An 18428-nucleotide genomic window follows, 5' to 3' on the forward strand; every position below is an offset into this window, starting at 1 on the left:
GCCTATCCCCGACGACGGATCCACAGGTCCGGCGCCACCACCTCCACCAACCACCATTGACAAGGCGCTCAACTCTATCGCGGTACATCCGAATCCGTTTGCTTTGATCTATAGCTCGTAATTCCGGTCGGTAGGCGATCTCGATTCATGCCCTAGTGGTGTTTGAGCTGAGATCCCAGAGGTCCCTCCTTAGGTTGAGTTGGGTCAGCGGCGGTGTAGGCGTCACTCATCTCGAGCGCCATCATCCAATCCACCACCAAACCCCAATCCACCTCCTTCCTCACTCCACCAAACCCTAAACCACCACCCGGTGATGCGGATCGGCTCCATCTTCGGCTCGACAAACAACTAGGGGACAACATCGACATCTTCTGGTTCGGTGGCGAGAACCCTTGTGAGCACTATCAATTTTGCTCCTTCTCTTTCATCTTGCACATTTGGACACCAGGCAAGGGTTGCAGGGCAATTGTTCCTGTGTAAATTTTTGTAGTGGATGTGTTCAAATCGGTGCGGTGGCGTTGGCTGGGGGAGTGTCCGTAAACTTGGGTTGCGATGCTCTGTTCTCGTGTAAAATCCCTCGGTTTCGCCTCACTCCTGGGTGGCAGTGATAGTACTTGGCACAATAACGTGGAGGAGTTGTCCAAACCGGTTGCTAGTACCTACTGTTGTGCTTGTTATTTTTCATCAGTCATCATGGCTCCTCCAAAGCCTTCAAAGCAAACCCAAATCTTGTTGGACACAATGTCTCCAAGTGCTGATGATGAAAAATCCAGATGGGGCCAGGTTATGGACAATTTTTGATCTACTGTTCACTCAAATGAATGACCTTGGGTGGTGCAACAACAGCTCAAGACACAGTTGGACATCAGAGGTGCTGCCATAGATCAATACTCCCAAGAGCAGCACATGATTGCTCAGCAAGTGAAGGCTAATGGGCAGGCTGTGGCCCATTTGACACTACATCACTTCAAGAATGAAAACAAGCTGGAAGTTAACAATGAATTAGTTTCAGTCCTCTATGATGAAGAACCCGACTTCCAAAATATTTTTGCTGAGCTGAAGAATGGTAAGAAGCCTGAATCATCCAAAACCAAAAGACCTCTTCATACTTTTGGGCACAAAAGTTCAGGTGTCAAAACTGCTAGTGACAAGACTTCCCTCACTCGATAGAACATTCCCAAGATGCAATTTCCCATTTTTGATGGCACTGATCCAAAAGTATGGAAAGACAACTGTAAAAGCTACTTTGAGCTCTACAGTTTACTTGAAGGCATGTGGATCACAGCAGCCACTCTGCATTTCAAGGAAAATGCAGCCAAGTGGTATCAAGCTTACAAGCAGACACATACTTTGGGCACTTGGGCTCAATTATGTGAAGCTGTAGAAGAAGAATTTGGAGCTGATGACTTAAGAGCTGCCATGAATGAACTGTTGGAGTTGAAACAGACCACTATAGTGGAAGAATATACAACCAAATTTCAAGCCTTGCAGTTCAGAATCATTATGCATAATCCTCATTATGATGACTTGTTTTTCACACCAAAGTACATCATGGGTCTAAAGGAGGAAATCAGGAATATGGTAGAACTTCAGTTACCAGCAACGGTCACTAGAGCAGCTGCATTAGCAAGAATACAGCGAGGCATGCTGGAAAGAGCCAAAGACAAATACAATAGAGGAATAGCTCAGAATAGACAGTACCACCCACCCAAGATGGAGAACAAGACCACAGTTCCACAAACTTCATTGTGGAGAGACAGGCAACTCAGAGATTACAGAAAGGCCAATGGCCTATGTTTCGGTTGTGGTGAAAAGTTTATGTTAGGGCACTTAGAAGTCTACACTAAAAGAAACAAGCCTCAAGCAAATGCATTGGTACTCAATGATCTTGATAGGGAGCTCTCTGATGATACACTAAATGAGTTAGAAGCTGAAGATGCATTACATGAAGAATTCTGCCAACTTTCCCTCAATGCACTTTCTAGTCAGGGAAATGCAAATTGCATCAAACTTAAATCAAGAGTCAAGGACAAAGTTATGCTAGTTTTGTTGGACAGTGGAAGCTCCCATAGTTTTATTAGCTCACACTTTGTGGATATTGCTCAACTGCCAACAGAGAAAATGCCACCTAGAACAGTGAAATTGGCCAATGGTGACTCTCTGGTAACGAATAGGAGAATCTCAAACCTAAAGTGGTACTGTCAAGGCCATACCCTATGCACAGATATGGTGGTGCTGGATATGCACCCATATGATGCAATCTTGAGGTTTGATTGGTTACAAGCCCATAGCCCCATGCAGTGTGACTGGGAACAGAAAACTTTGGAATTCTCTGAGCAAAGCAAACTAGTAAATCTCCAGGGCCTACAAGACCCACCTCTACAACTGCATTCCATATCAGCAACAAAGGTATACAACTCTGCTAAAGGCAATGATGTCTGGGCTTATGTCTTGGTTGATCAACTGCATGATTCTATAAACACATCATTGCAACATCCATCAACACCATGACAACCTATCCAAGATCTCCTTGTAGCCTATTCTGATGTCTTCCAAGATCCCAAAGTTTTACCTCCACAAAGAGTATATGACCATACTATACCTCTAGTGCCTGGAGCCATTCCAATTAACTCCAAACCCTATCATTATTCTCCCAACCATAAAACTAAGATAGAGAGACAAGTTCAAGAACTGTTACAAGCTAGTCTAATAGCTCACAGCCATAGCCCTTTTGCATCACCAGTCTTGTTGGTTAAAAAGAAAGATGGATCATGGAGATTTTGTGTAGATTATAGAAAACTGAATGATATGACAATCAAGAACAGATTTCCTATGCATGCAATAGAGGAAATACTGGATGAGTTAGCTGGAGCACTGTGGTTTACCAAGCTAGATATGAGGTCAGGGTATCATCAGGTTAGGATGCACCCAGAGGATGAACACAAAACAATATTTAAGACCCACCATGGCCATTACCAATTCAAGGTCATGCCTTTTGGTCAAATGCACCTGCTACATTTCAATGTCTAATGAATCACATCCTTCAACCATTTTTAAGGAAATCTGTCCTGGTCTTCCTAGATGATATTCTTATCTATAGCTCTTCATTGGATGATCATATTATTCACTTGCAACAAGTGTTGGAACTCCTGAGGAAACATCAGCTCTTTCTTAAGGAAACTAAATGTTCATTTTCCCAAGCAAGTTTGGAATACCTGGGACATATTATATCAGGTAAGGGAGTGTCAACTGATCCATCCAAAGTCTCTGCCATGCTCCAATGGCCCCAGCCTACTTCTTTCACAGAATTGAGAGCTTTCCTAGGCCTCACAGGGTATTATAGGAGGTTTGTCAAGAATTATGGTGTCATGACAAAACCACTAACAAATCTACTCAGATACAAAACCTTTCAATGGTCTCCTGAAGCACAGATTGCTTTTGACAAGGTCAAAGTGGCCATGACTAGGGCACCTGTTTTGGCATTACCTAATTGCCAAGCTACATTCACTATTGAAACTGATGCTTGTCAAGATGGGATTGGAGCTGTCCTTATGCAACAGGGCCAACCCATAGCTTATTTGAGCAAGGCACTAGGGGAGAAATACAAGGCGTTATCCATTTATTAAAATGAATTCTTAGCTCTGATTATGGTAGTTGAAAGGTGGAGACACTATCTCTAGAGACAGGAATTTCTCATAGTGACTGATCATAAATCTTTGGTATACTTAAATAAGCAAAATCTCCACTCTGATATGCAACAAAAGGCAATGACAAGACTGATGGGTTTACTGTTCAAAATCATATATAGGTAGGGTAAGGAGAATGCAGCAGCTGATGCACTTTCAAGGGTTGCTCACTTATTTGTTGTACAAGCTGTTTCATCAGTACAGCCTACATGGATCCAGGAGGTCATCAATTCATATGCCACAGACCCTCATGCTCAGCAACATCTCCAAAAGTTAGCACTGTCCAGCCCTGATGACAATGGGTATAGCCTGCAGAATGGTCTCATCAAGCAACAAGAGAAGGTATGGATTGGAAGTAACTCGGCCTTGCAAACAAAACTCATTGGTGCTTTTCATTCTAGTGCCTTGGGGTCATTTAGGGGTAGCTGCCGTCTTCTGCTACGACGTGGGAGAACTACAATGTTCTGAAGAAATGTTTTCCAGATGCACCAGCTTGGGGGCAAGCTGGACCTCAAGCGGGGGGAGATGTCACCCGGCGATGCAGCGTGAAGGATAGAGCATACAGGAGGAGGCGTATTGACCTATTACATTCATGTTTATGTTTTCTGTATTAGACTATGACATGTGGGCCTTAGTGGCCAGTGACCGCAAGTGAGGCACAAATCGATGTTGGTTTCTGAGGTTGCGTAGACGCTTCGAGAGGCAGTCAGACGTGGATGGCTGGGATATTGGAGGGAAGCAAACGCGGACGGCTGGGATGGTTGGACTGTGGATCTACAGTGCAATAGTGAAAAGTTGGCTCAGAAACAAGGGTTCTTATATGATATGATATATGATATGATGCAACCCCAACTTCCACTTTTGTTGTTTTGGCGAAAAGCTCCATCAGATGGACACATACGTCCTTCACTAGATGATAAGAATGATGAATGGCAATGATCTCATTGTAATATATACATTAGAAATATCCAGCTTCCACTTTTGTTAGTTTATGTATACAAGCTTTTGAAATATATGTATAGTTTTGTACATTTGAATATCGTACTCGAACAAGAACTTAAATGTATGGACATATAGTAGTAGCATATAATACGTATATGAAAAATTATTTGAAATGAAAAAGAATTGAATGGAAAAGAGACCATAAAAGAAAAGGAATGCAGGAAAGAAAAAGAGACATCTAGTACTGGTTGCTAACACCAAATGAGACTAAAGGTGCCACCCCCGGACGCGGGTTGAAGGTCCCTGTAGTTCCGATTGCCTGACCCAGGACTAAGGGACGGGGGCTTTAGTTCTAGATCTGCTGTCCCGACTGGAAAATCGAGACTAAACGTGTTTCAATTGTGGAGCATGAAGATACTATCTACTTGGGCATAAAAGTGACATCTAGGAGGATCACAAGAATCTACAGGATATTTTCATTAAGATGGTCTTGAGCTTGTGTTATCCTCGTTGGAATGAAATTGATTATGACTTGAAAAAGTGCTATCACTTCGAGGAGCAAAGTCATGGCTGATGCCCTTAGCAACGGAGAATTGTGCTAAGAAGGTTCAAGTGACACCAAGGACTACGAATTGTATTCAAGGTTCGAGCAACTTAACCAGAATCCTTAATGTTTTGAAGATTGGTAGTAGAATCTCTTTCTGACCAGGAAAGTGAAAAAGGCTCCGTTGGAAGATGAATATATGAAGAAAGAGGTCTAATAAGTATGGACTAAAAGGGAAAGGTGGCCTAGTGATTGGAATTACCTGAGAATTGTTTGGAGTACTTGTCAAAATCTTGGAATCAGTGGAGCAAGTTACTTTGAGTAAGGTTATCAGAGTGGCACAACGAAAGATGGTGATCAAATATGAAAGGTGCAACCTTGGAAGAGACTAAGGTGGTGGAGTACCCTAGCTTTTTGAAATAATTTACGAATCATGAGGAAGGGAAGAAGATCTAGGCAAAGTATCCATATCTCTTCGATTACCATCTTTCGAATCTCGAGGACGAGATTCATCTTAAGGGGTAGAATTTTAACACCCTAAAATTTACATGATTTTAAAATAGAAGAATTTGAATTATTATGCCTTTTTGTGAGCATTTCAATTTAGAAAAGTAATAACCTTGTTAAAGTTAAAACCAAATATAAGGTCTACATACATGTTTGTGCATTCATGCTGATGCATATTTATTTTGTGATACTTTGGTTTGATTGAAATTTGCAAAAAAAATTTGAATGTGATTTGAATTTGGATTTGAAAATGTGTTTAAGAAAAAAAAAGAAAGGAATTTTTCCTCACTCTCCCTCCTTTCTCGGCTTCTGGCCCAGCCGGCCTGTTTCCTCCCTTCCGGCCTGTTGCTCCTCCCCATCCCTCTCTCCTTTCCCGCTGGCCGCTCATCCTCCCTTTCCTTTGGGCCGCCCCAGCAACCAAGCCGCGCGGACACGCCCCGCCTCCTCCTTCGCTTGGCTCACTAACAGCTCGGCCCCGCTCTATCCCTCGCTGGCACCATGGGCCCACGCATCAGCCGTGTCTCCTACCTCGTGTCATGCCTGGCTCCAACTCTTCTGAGCTGAACATTGCCGCCGGTGAGTCTGCCTTCGCCCCGCGTCGTTGTCGTGCGCCCCACGCCTCTTTGCCCCATAAATAGGAGTCAGAGCTCACGTTGCCCCCATCCATCCCTATTGCGAGCCGTCGCTGCTCAAGAGCAAGCCGCTGCAACCCTAAAGCCACCGTCACCGTTTGAATCGTTGATCCACCGCTTCGTCGTCGACGAGGGGCCCCTACCATGCTTTGGGATACGGTAAGGAGGTCGCCAGCCCTATCCGCGCCCTATCTCTCGCTCTCTGTCGCTCTCGTGTGGTTGCCGTTGCTTCGTCGGAGCACCGGTCCACCGAACTAAGCTCTATGCCGCCACCATGCCTTCGCAACCGTCCCAAGCCCCTCCATCGAGTTCGCCTTGGCCTCCTCTTGCTCTCTGTACCTTTCTCAAGCCAAACTGAGGCCGTAGGCCCTTCCCTAAGTACTCCGGTGAGGAGCTGAGCTCTCCGGCCATGGCGCCGCCGCACACAGCGCCGCTTTGGTGACCCCCATTTCCCCATTTGATCTGCACCGCCCGATCTGAGATCAACGACCTAGAAGATACCCCTTTAGCCGACAGTTTTGCAAAAGAACCCATGCCCTTTTCTAGTATAGAACCCGCCGTCCCTACAGTTTTTCTAAAGAGCCCCTGCCTTTTGATAAAATAGTATCCGCAGTCCTCCTGCAGATCCAAAATTCGATTTTATTTATTTTAAATTCGAAAATCAAGTTCCATCTATTTACAAAATTGCCACTATCTTCATTAGGCCATAACTTCTTCGTTTTAACTCCGATTTGATCCGTTCAAGTTGCGTTAGATTCGTAATTGCGTAATCTACATGTTCAAGCTACTGTTAAATATATTATCAACTTTTAAAATTTGAGGTTAGATTTAATCTATTATTGTATTAAAGGAAATCTTGTTTAATTCATAACTTTTCCGTTATAGCTCCGATTATAGTGCTTTTCGCGTCTGTGTGTTCATGACAACGTGTAGAACATCTTTAAAACCTTTTCACTTGCTATTTCATATGTTTGGTGTACTGTTCTGATTTAGTTCTATTGTTTACTTCATGTATGATTGCATGAATGCTTGTGTGGTGCTTTATGATCATATCCGGTCGATGAGAAGTACGTTGGTGAAATAGAAGAAGTTGGTGATCCAGAAGAAGTCTTTTGGAGGTTACAATTCAATAGAAGAAGGATCTGAGTTTAAGGCAAGTATAGCATGGGATCTTTCTTGTGGTCCTATTCACCTTAATATCACTTTAATCATATGCATGCGTTTACCTTGGCAACCGTAGTAAATTTCCCTAGCTATTTGATATCTTGGATTTCTTGTTACCTATCGGTTATTGCATTAGGTAGTAGGATGCTAGTGCTCAAACCAAAGCCATGATCTTGTAACTTGACTAATGGAATATGCAATAAACATTAAAAGATGCTTTTTAGCAACATGGAACCAGGGGGCTAGAGCATTGGGCTATTTTATGGTGCTCTAGATTCCTCTCCCTAAGGACTTATCTGTAAGTGAACATTCGGAACTTACAGTACAGTTGTGAGGGCTACATGGCTCTGGCTTTAGCTCAGTATGAGGACCTTTTCTAGCTTGTTAGTGGTTACCTTTATTGGTGTAAGAATGGCTTGACAAATCGGGTATAGTGGGGCCTCTGTCCCCTTGTGTATAGGCTGCGCGTCATTGTGCCATCGGGAAGGGGGGCTCTACATCTGTTTGTCGAGTGAATTTAATGGCCCTAACTTGTTAGACGAACCTTTGAAAGGCTTCATAGTGAACCCTACCGACCTTCCTTGGAAGTGGGTCAAGAGATTAGCTACCTCGGGCGAAAGGATAAATCACAACTCACAGTGAAAGCGTACAACCTCTGCGAAGTGTAAAACTGGTATATCAGTTGTGCTCACGGTCACGAGCGGCCTTGGAACCCTTACGGAGTAGATGATGAACACTGATGATACGTGAAAGGATCAAGATGCCCAAGAGAGGGGGTGAATTGGGCTAATTCTAAATTCTTTGCAATAATTAAGCCCTACACTTAGCCCACTTCACCCCTTGTGCCTAGAATGTGTTTCTATTGTTCTATCGCATAAAAGTTTTACACCCTAAGTTCCAATCTGACTCTAGCATGGCAATTCTAGGAATGTAAAGACTTGAAATGAATTGCTCAAATGTAAATGCTTAAAGTAAAGAGAGGGAAAGGAACGCGACAATGTTTTGCCGAGGTATCGGAGACTCGCCACTCCCCACTAGTCCTCGTTGGAGCACCTGCGCAAGGGTGTAGCTCCCCCTTGATCCACGCAAGGATCAAGTGCTCTCTATGGGATGATTCTTCGACACTCCTTCACGGTGAATCACCCACAACAGCTCACAACTTGAGTTGGGTCATCCACAAACTCTGCCAGATGATCACCATACTCCCAATCACCACCGAGCCGTCTAGGTGATGGCGATCACCAAGAGTAACAAGCACAAACTCACACTTGACTACGACAAGCCTAATGAGAAGGGTGGATGCACACTTGCTACTCTCCTTGCACTAATGAGGACCTTAAACTTGAATTCTCAAATCTCAATCACCTCACTAGGCTCTTGCTCTCCTTGGCACTCTCAAGGTGTTTTCAGCTGAACAAATGGGCAAGCGACCTCCATTGAACGAGTGGAGTAAGTATTTATACCCCATCATTCAAAACAAACCGTTGGGAGGCTAAGTCAGCATTCTGCGGGGTGACCGGATGCTCCGGTCAGTTATCCCCGCCACTGTGTTAGAAAGAGCCGTTAAGTTCTGACCAGACTCTGACCAACATCCGATCAGTACTGACCGGACGCGTCCGGTCAAGAAAAACGCTCTCTGGAACCTTACTGATATTGACCGAACGCTGGCATCCAGAGTTCGGTCACTTCGCTGTTAAGCGTTCGATTAGTTACCGGATCCTGACCAGCGTCCGGTCAGCACTGATCGGACGCGTCCGATCAGGAAAATCCCTCTCTGGAGTTGACCGAACGCAGGCACGCAACGTTTGGTCACTTTTTACTTAGTGTTCGATCACAACCAGACGACTTCAGTTTGATCAAATGAACTGACCGGACTCACCCTCCAGCGTCTGGTCATAACCAGACCAGCGTCTGGTTAGTCATTTGACCCTCCATTCACTTCCAACTCGAAATCCTATGTGATTGAAGTTTACTCCAATTGATCTTAAGGCTACTCCTGAGCTACCTAGTGCTAGATTTGATAAGTATGCACCACACCTAACCCACTAGACTCACCTAGTTCAAGCTACTAGTCCATACCCCCTTAATAGTATGACCAAAGGAAAAACAAAGTCCTAAACTACTCTAAGTGTCTCTTCAACACCAAACGACACTTAGAACTAGTCTGTCCTTAACCTTGTCGTCCATCCTTTGAAAACCGAAACGATTTCCATTGTCAGGGGCATAAAAACCATGATTGCTCAATCAATTGCCATTACCATGACCTAACTCAAATTGCCTCTACAAAACACATGTTAGTTATAGTAATCTTGTGTTGTCATTAATCACCGAAACCCAACTAGATGCCTAGATGCTTTCAATACGGATGATCAAGATGCTTACTAATGATTACTGTTTATGCTATTTATTATTCATGTTTACCTGATCATGTGTTTATATGGGCTTGTGAATAAACTTGTTGCCACCTAATTGCTAAAAGATGACTCATTATAAACTAATCGCAGTTAAACCAGTGTCAGCCTTTTGAGCCTCATGAACCCCATGTTATATTTGTTGAGTACGACATGTACTTACACTTGCTTTATTTTTCAATTATTTAGATAAAAATCCCGGATGGGTACCAGATTGCTAGAGTTTGGAGGAATTAGGCTTGTGATCAACCAGTCAGTTGTCCCTGTGGAATTGGAGTCTTCACCCGAAGATCGGAGTTGTCTTTCCGCTGTTTGCTATCTAAGGTTATATTCTTTATACTAAGTACGTTATATTTTGAGCATTGTCTATTGATATTACCCTTATTTGTAGCTATATGTGAGATTTGACTTCCTAGGCTCACTCACATATGGACATATGGTGTGTATCTGATTTTGTTCTTAAAACCGGGTGCTACACTAACCGTGACTGCAAGTCGATTGTCTACCACTGTAGATATACAATATGTCTATATATAATAAAAATTGTGTATCTAGAAATGTCAAAATGACCTATAAATTGAAACAACTGGAGTATCTAATAGTTGGGTAACTAAGCTTTATGGCTAACAATTAATTTCAACCAATATTAATAGACCCTGAGCTAATAACCGCCTATAAAATAGCCTTTTGTCGGCATATAGATAGTTTCTTTTATTTTTTTGTTACTACTTAAACAAGCTGAATGATGCATTGCGCTCTATGGTACATTACAGTTCCTCCATTCTAAATTATAAAACGTTGTTTTGGCTTTTTATACGTAGCTTTCGCTATACATTTGGATATACAATCTGTCTAGATATGTTAAAAAAATAATGTATCTAGAAAAGTTAAATTAAAATGTCTTATAATTTGGAACGGGGGAGTAAGTCGAGTATAGAAATATTTGTAAGCTGATTTTTCCTTGAGATTGCATACCAGGAGTATCGCGTTGTTAGATGCCATTGACGCCATCTCCACGGCCGCACTTCTTCATTCATGTACTCCCTCCATCCCAAAATACTTGTCGTTCTCGCTTCTCGAGGAATAACATTGACTAATTTTATATAAAAATATTAATATTTATGGTACATAATTAATATCATTGGATAAATCGTTGAATCTATTTTCATAATAAATTTATTTAGAGATATAAATGTTGCAAAAAATTACTATGGATCTAGTCAAACTTACATCACGGAACAAAAAATAACAGTTATTTAGTGACGCTGGGAGTAGGTTCGAAGACCAATCAGGTTGATCGTACTGTGCTCCTGGCTCCTGCATTGATCAAAGATGAGCGACCCGGAAGATGTGCTGAATCATCAGTACGTTACTTTTGCTTCCATCAAGAGGTATGCTCTCAAGGCCAAGGGTTTGATGGATCAATAATTACCCAAGTAAGGCCTTGTTTGGATACATGTGTATCCACTTCAATCCATATGTGTTGGAGTGGATTGGAATGGAACTTAGTTTAATTCCACTCCAATTCACTTCAACCCATCCAAACAAGGCCTAAGTCGATTACTCTACTTTCCCGTCAAATGGAGCAGACAATTAGCTGCCTACCAGTACCAGGTTACCATAGCGCCATTGACTTCAGGTAATAGTGTCCATTGATATTTGTTTCTCTGAGTTGAAAATGGCCTAAACCCAAGAATTTTATTAGGTCAGCACAAGAAGTTAGCGGTTGTGCATGGCCATCAATCCGTGTCATTGTTTTTAAGTAAGAAACCACTGCCAGATTTGTACTAACTATAAGTAGTAGGGCCCCAGAGGTGTATGCAGTAACCAATATAAAAATTGCGACCTCTATTATAACGCATTTTAGAGGTACCACTCTTTTTTCCCCCCGCAATGATGATTGTTATTTCAGTCGCCGATGCAAATGGTTGTAGAAATGGACCGTCCCTGAAAATTAATTTTCAAGGAAGATCGATAACAGCTAAACGTCCATGTGTTGCCAAATGTCTATTTCTAAGAACTGTTGATAACATCATAAAATAGAAATAGACCGTCCCTGAAAATTAATTTTCAAGGATGATCGATAACAACTAACGTCCATGTGTTGCCAAATGTCTATTTCTAAGAACTGTTGATAACATCATAAAATAGAAATAGACCGTCCCTGAAAATTAATTTTCAAGGATGATCGATAACAGCTAACGTCCATGTGTTGCCAAATGTCTATTTCTAAGAACTGTTGATAACATCATAAAATAGGCGACTTGCAAATAAATAGGTGGTTTGCAATTAAATAGGTCAATCTTTCTAATGGAATCCAATAAATATAAACTTTATATCAAAATTGTAGTGTTCGATGAGATTACAACATAGTTAACAAGTTTTTGATTTAAGATCTTTTAGAGTACCAAATATTCGTTATAAGTTCTCATATTTTGAATTTTGAATTTTTAATTTTGTAAGTGACTTCAGATAGACATACGCAATGTACAAAATTTAATTCTAATTATCTACTCCTTCCATCCAAGAAGAAGAATGCAGTCACCGGATAACTCTGATGATGCATAAGTGGACCAGCCCCGAAGCTTAGGTCATGGGTGAAACAATCTGCAGAAGCTTTTTTTACCCACCGGAGGCATTGTGTGGAGTTCGATGAATTGTTCTCTAAGCTAGTGTTTAGTTGAGAGACACAATGAGTTGGAATGGATCTGTCTTAGACTTTAGGAATGGGATATCCCATTATTATTTTTGGTTGAGGATGGAACTGGTCTACTTTTTGTTTGGTTTACAAACGTCAAAAGTGGGATAGAACCTATGACATATAGGTCTCACTAGACAGCCATATTTTTCCCGTCTCACCTTTCGTTTCTTCTTTCCCGCAGCACCCATACGTGATTCTTCCTAAAAATGTTGCCCCCGTGGCTTGTTCGTGCGCAGCGCTCATGGCTCCTCTGCACACCGCCGCCTGCAATAGCTCCCTCTTTCCCTGCACCCGTGGATCCTTCTCCGGTGAGCTTGCCTGCGGCCGTGGTCGTGTAGCCTCATCCCCGCACCTCGGAGCACTGCCTCGTTCCCAGACGTGGCCACTACGCCTATGCGCTGCTGCACCAGGAGCGGCGCATCACATGGTCCCCTTCTTCCTCAACTCCGGCACCTGAATAGCCCCGCTCCTCTTCTTCCTTGTTCTTACGCGCGCACGTTCAGGACTTATCTCACCGGGCCCTGTCCGCCAAATTTTGTGGGAATATTCGCTAGTGGAATCATCCTGTCTCTAATTGACTCTCAACCAAACACTATAGAAAGTGAGATATCTCATCGTGGGATCACCCTATCCTTGTAACTAAACACTACCTAATGTTTTTTTAGATTAACACTACCTAAGGTGAGAACCTACGGTTTGGTCTTTATTGGTTCCATCGTTGTAACGGTATCAGGTGTGCGTGTTATTTTCCTCTTAGAGGGCGTTGCTTTTAGAGGGCCTTCTTGCTGTCCATTTGTTGCTATGGCAGTACAGGGAACTGAAGAAAACCAGTGGACGAAAACCAATTCATTCTCCAGTTCAATCGCTTATATTTTAGAGGTAAGAGATCTGTCCTAATCCCAGGGCGCGCTGTCCAGCTTTTGAACAAGCCAACGGTTCAAGAAAATCCCTAGTTTTCTTCCAGAAAAATGGTGTATTGTCATTATTTGTTTGCGAAAGAAAGAACTTTATTAAAAATTAAGTAACATCCTTACGAGAGAGGGACACAACCCACTCTGAAAAACAAGCACAAAAAAAAAAACACTGACTCTCGCAAGACATAATCGCAAAATGCGCCAACTCATGCGTCACATTATTCTGATCTGAATGCCAGCGTCGTGCATCTCCGCGAAAACTTGCCACAGCAGAACGATCACGACCCTTAGTATGGAATTTAGTGACCACCGTTTGGCAATCAGATTCTAGGATCATCGGAATTTCCGGCCATCTCATCGCCAAGTGAACACCCTCCAGGCACGCTACAGCTTCGGGCTCTTCTGCATCCCTGCAATGAGATAAAATACGCTAGGCAGTTCTCGGATCACGACTCCCACCGCAGCATCTCAAGATAACTGATTAAAAGCAGCATCAACATTAATCTTGAAGGTACCCTGCGGTGGTGGCACCCAATGCTTCCTCCTCTGAACTGCTGACTGCCTCTGAACATTACTGGCTGCAGGCTCAACACAACGCTTCCCTTTTGAATTCATATACTCACCCTGTTGTCGGATATTAGTCAGGGAAGACATATACCTGGTTAGAAGGGTGACCGAGCTAGCTATAAAAGGACAGATATCCTCATGGATCACCCTATTTCATATACTCCAAGTATGCCAAAAGTGCATGAAAACATTTGACAATACCTCCAAAGAATTATTGTGTATCAACATCATCATCCAATCTGGATCAGCCTTGGCCAATTACTGCTCTGACGGCAACACCCAATGCTCCCTCGTAGCCTGCCGCAGAGCCGAGGCATGCGGGCAGGCCACCAAGGGTGCAGTGTCATTGATGAACAAAACGATTCAACTACTTGCCACCGAATTCCTCCTTTCGCTCTTTGCTCAATCCGCAGCAGGAATTTATGGTCGCGATGGAAAAACCGTGGCAGCAGTACCCACTGGCCAGATGTACCCTAGTCCCGTGCAGTGTGAGTGTGTCCGTAAAAGCGGTAGCCATGCATGCATGTGAGCTTCATCTTCGTTCCCTCACTCTTCTTCTGGCCAACAGTTGCGTACGTACGTTCCGTGGTGGCATGCGTACTATTCTCTCGTGGCAAAGCACTAATGCCGTGATCCGGACTAAACGTGAATAGTCACTGCACACTGTGATTAGCGGTGCCGTACATGATCTGTAGGCCGTAACGGTTGGCCTAGTCGCCATGCTTGCCTGAACTGGCTCGCCGGCAGTGATCACAGTTCACAACCAACTTTTAATTTCCCCTCTTTATTATCTAGATAGAAAAAGGAAAAAAAGAACTGCCCCGCGTGTACAAATGGAAAATAAAATAAACTAAAAAAGAACGCTCGGCGAACTTGTCGGCGAACCAGAATCAGTTATTTCTTAACTGAAATCCTTTCTAATAATAGCCTGCCTCGCACCAGCTTTATCTATCAACAAGTAGAGTAGTGAGGTGGCAACTGTGAGTGTGAGCTAGCCTGCTCGCGTGTGAGTCAAGGAAAGCGACTGTCCTGCTCCTGCGCCGCCACGGCTTTAAAACAACCTCACCCTGTGCTCCCTGCCGGAATCCACACCACACGCAGGCGCAAGCACACTGCACACCCACTAGAGTGCCTGTGCATCGCACAAAAAGAGAAGAAAACGGGGCATCATGAGCATGAGCTCGCCACCTCTGTTCGGCAAGGGCCTCAAGGCCGTGGGCCGCCGCGTCGTGGACAACATCCTCGCCGTCGTGACGGTGCCGCTCACGGCCGCCGCGCTGGTCGCCGTGGCGCGGTTCGGACCAGAGGAACAACTAGCTGGCCGGCTCCGCGAGGCGCGGCCCGTGCACCTCATCTTGGCCGCGTTGGTCCCGGCCGCGGCTGCCACGGTGTACCTCATGCTGCGCCCGCGCGCGGTGTACCTGGTGGACTACGCCTGCTTCCGCACGGCGTCCAACTGCCGCGTGCCCTTCTCCTGCTTCCTGGAGCACGCCAAGCAGGTGCCCGTGCTCAACGAGCGCAGCATCCGGTTCATGACCAAGCTGCTGGAGCGCTCGGGGCTCGGGGAGGAGACGTGCCTGCCTCCCGCGCACCACTACATCCCGCCCTACAACTACTGCACCCTCGACGCGGCGCGAGGCGAGGTCGACCTCGTCGTCTTCTCGGCGCTCGACGACCTGTTCGCCAAGACGAGCATCAGCCCTGGAGCCATCGACATCGTCGTCGTCAACTGCAGCCTCTTCTGCCCCACGCCGTCCTTCGTCGACATGATCATCAACAGGTACAAGCTGCGCAGCGATGTCCGCAGCGTGCACCTCTCCGGCATGGGGTGCAGCGCCGGGCTCATCTCCGTGGGGCTTGCCAGGAACCTCCTCCAGGTCGCTCCGAAAGGCACGCACGCGCTGGTTGTCTCCACGGAGACCATCACGCCCAACTACTACTTCGGCAGCGAGCGCGCTATGCTCCTGCCCAACTGCCTGTTCCGCATAGGCGGCGCCACGGCGTTGCTGTCAAACTCCCCTGCCAAAGCAAGGTTCCGCCTAAAGCACGTCGTGCGCACGCTCACCGGCGCGCAGGACAGCGCGTACACGTGCGTGTTCCAGCAAGAGGACGACAACGGCAACGTCGGGATCAACCTGAACAAGGACCTGATGACCATCGCCGGGAACGCGCTCAAGGCCAACATCACCGCCATGGGACCCCTCGTCCTCCCGGCCTCGGAGCAGCTCCTGTTCGCGCTCTCCTTCATCGCGCGGAAGGTGCTCAGCGGCAAGTTGAAGCCGTACATCCCCGACTTCCGCACGGCCTTCGAGCACTTCTGCATCCACGCGGGCGGCCGCGCCGTCATCGACGAGCTGCAGCGCAGCCTCAAGCTGTCGGACGAGCAGGTAGAGGCGTCGAGGATGGCGCTGCACCGGTTCGGGAACACGTCGAGCAGCTCGCTGTGGTACGAGCTAGCCTACATCGAGGCCAAGGGGCGTATGCGGAGGGGTGACCGAGTGTGGATGATTGGGTTTGGGTCCGGGTTCAAGTGCAACAGCGCGGCGTGGGAGTGCATCGCGCCCGCCGCCAACGCGGAGGGACCCTGGGCCACGTCCATCCACAGGTACCCGGTGGACATTCCAGACGTGATGAAGCACTAACAAGCTTGGCCATCAACAATTGCATCCCCCCCCCACCCCCCCCCCCCCCCCCCCCCCCCCCCCAAAGGAAAAAGGAAACAACTACTTATGTTTGAGGTCATTCCCAAGTCAAGTCTACAGTAGTAGTGCCTTTAGAGAGAGAAGATGATACGCATTCCCAACCCACTAGGCAGTCTCAAATGTGGCAGCGTGGCTGGGAGCTCTAGCCTCCACGTTCGCACCAAGACTCCATCTCATTGCAAATGGTGGTTCTATAGGCGGGGAGACATGTGACAAAACCGTCCAATTTATACAAGATTAAGTTTGACCGTTCCCGTTAAACATGTTGACACGCGCATACCGTCACTTATATAAACCCCGTAGTCCGTAGCAAACATGGTCTTGGAACAGTCCCCTTCCTTCAAGCTCTCCTCCCAGCAATGCCAACGGTTCAATATACTCAGCCCGAATGAGCTAATCAGCTTCACGGTCAACTATAACTTAGGCTCCTGTTATGTGTTTGGCACCTCGAATCTCAACCAAGGTCCGACAACGAAGCGGTCCTTAAATGACATAGACGGGATCAAAGAATACATGTCTAGCCGGCATCAACAACAACCATAATAGCACCAGATCCCGTCCGATCTCCAGTTATCCATTATCACCTGGTTCTTTTCCACGATAGCAAATATAGCCAACCGTGTCAGAGTAGCCACATATGTCTTGCAGGCGACAGGAATCACCCGACTTCTACCGGTCTAAGCATAGCTAGGCATAGAGCGACCTATACATACTAGTATAGATACGGGTATATATATTGTAGACAAGCTAAAACATGCGGTAATGGGTTTCAATTCAGCTCCTATACTTAATGCACGATACAAAATATAAACCCAAGTGTATTTTAAAAGAGAGGTAGGAGGCTTAGAATGTTCCGGGGCTTGCCTGGGGTTCAACACTAGGTCAGTGTTTGTTAGATGATATTCGCTTGGTGAGCATCTCTTGCCTGACATGTATTCCCGGGGTCCTCCCATCTTCTGGATCCGTTCACCAACATCACCTTTTGGTTGGTTTCAGCACCACGTTCTTCACCCTTTCGTCATACATCTAGCGTACCTATATAATATATGCAATGCATGCATATGAGAAAGAGCAAACGCGATTGCAAACAAGGACAAGTATAAGGTCATAACAAAAATTGACCTAGGCACATGGATGAATAAAGCGCCAACTAAACATCACACAATTTGTCATGCTAAGATAGCAATAAGACAACACTGTAACATTTATCTATCGAGAACTAATTAAGTTTAGTATCAAACAAAAGCACTAGGGTTGATGTAGGTAACACTAAATTTAGCCATGTCAATCTTGATCAAGGTTCTACTACTAAACATACATCATAGAAATGGCAAGATGCTAATCAAATTTTAGTTCTTTTTACCGAGTAGGTGCATATCTCTTCTCTGGTAGAGATGGCAATTATTTTTAATTCACCTAGGCACATTAGTTTTATGTATTTTTAGCACATCAACAGGGGTTCACAAAACACTATAGCATGATCATCAATCATTTATCAAAAAGGGTAAAAGTTGGGCAAGCATCAAGTAGTATGCATAGATAAGTTTGAAATTGCATTCATTTTCTATCATTAGCATATTCATCTTATATTTATATAATCAACAATGTACAAAAAGGAAAAGGCCAGCTGCTGTATAAATTTAATTCCTAGAAAATAC

General features: G+C 44.9%; 1 protein-coding gene across 1 annotated transcript; it reads left to right on the top strand.

Annotated features, from left to right (window-relative positions):
• The first annotated feature begins 15178 nt into the window (after positions 1-15178).
• Positions 15179-16963, top strand: LOC136520886 (3-ketoacyl-CoA synthase 5-like). Its single transcript, XM_066514564.1, has 2 exons — positions 15179-16730; positions 16769-16963. The coding sequence occupies exon 1, from the start codon at positions 15238-15240 to the stop codon at positions 16708-16710; it is 1473 nt and encodes a 490-aa protein (XP_066370661.1). The 5' UTR covers positions 15179-15237; the 3' UTR covers positions 16711-16730; positions 16769-16963.
• The last annotated feature ends 1465 nt before the right edge of the window (positions 16964-18428 follow it).

Source organism: Miscanthus floridulus, chromosome 18 (genome assembly GCF_019320115.1).
Source record: "Miscanthus floridulus cultivar M001 chromosome 18, ASM1932011v1, whole genome shotgun sequence".
Classification (NCBI taxonomy): Eukaryota; Viridiplantae; Streptophyta; class Magnoliopsida; order Poales; family Poaceae; genus Miscanthus; species Miscanthus floridulus.

Excerpts from the sequence above, each read along its gene's own strand:
- LOC136520886 (XM_066514564.1), top strand. The coding sequence starts at position 15,238 with ATGAGCATGAGCTCGCCACCTCTGTTCGGCAAGGGCCTCAAGGCCGTG.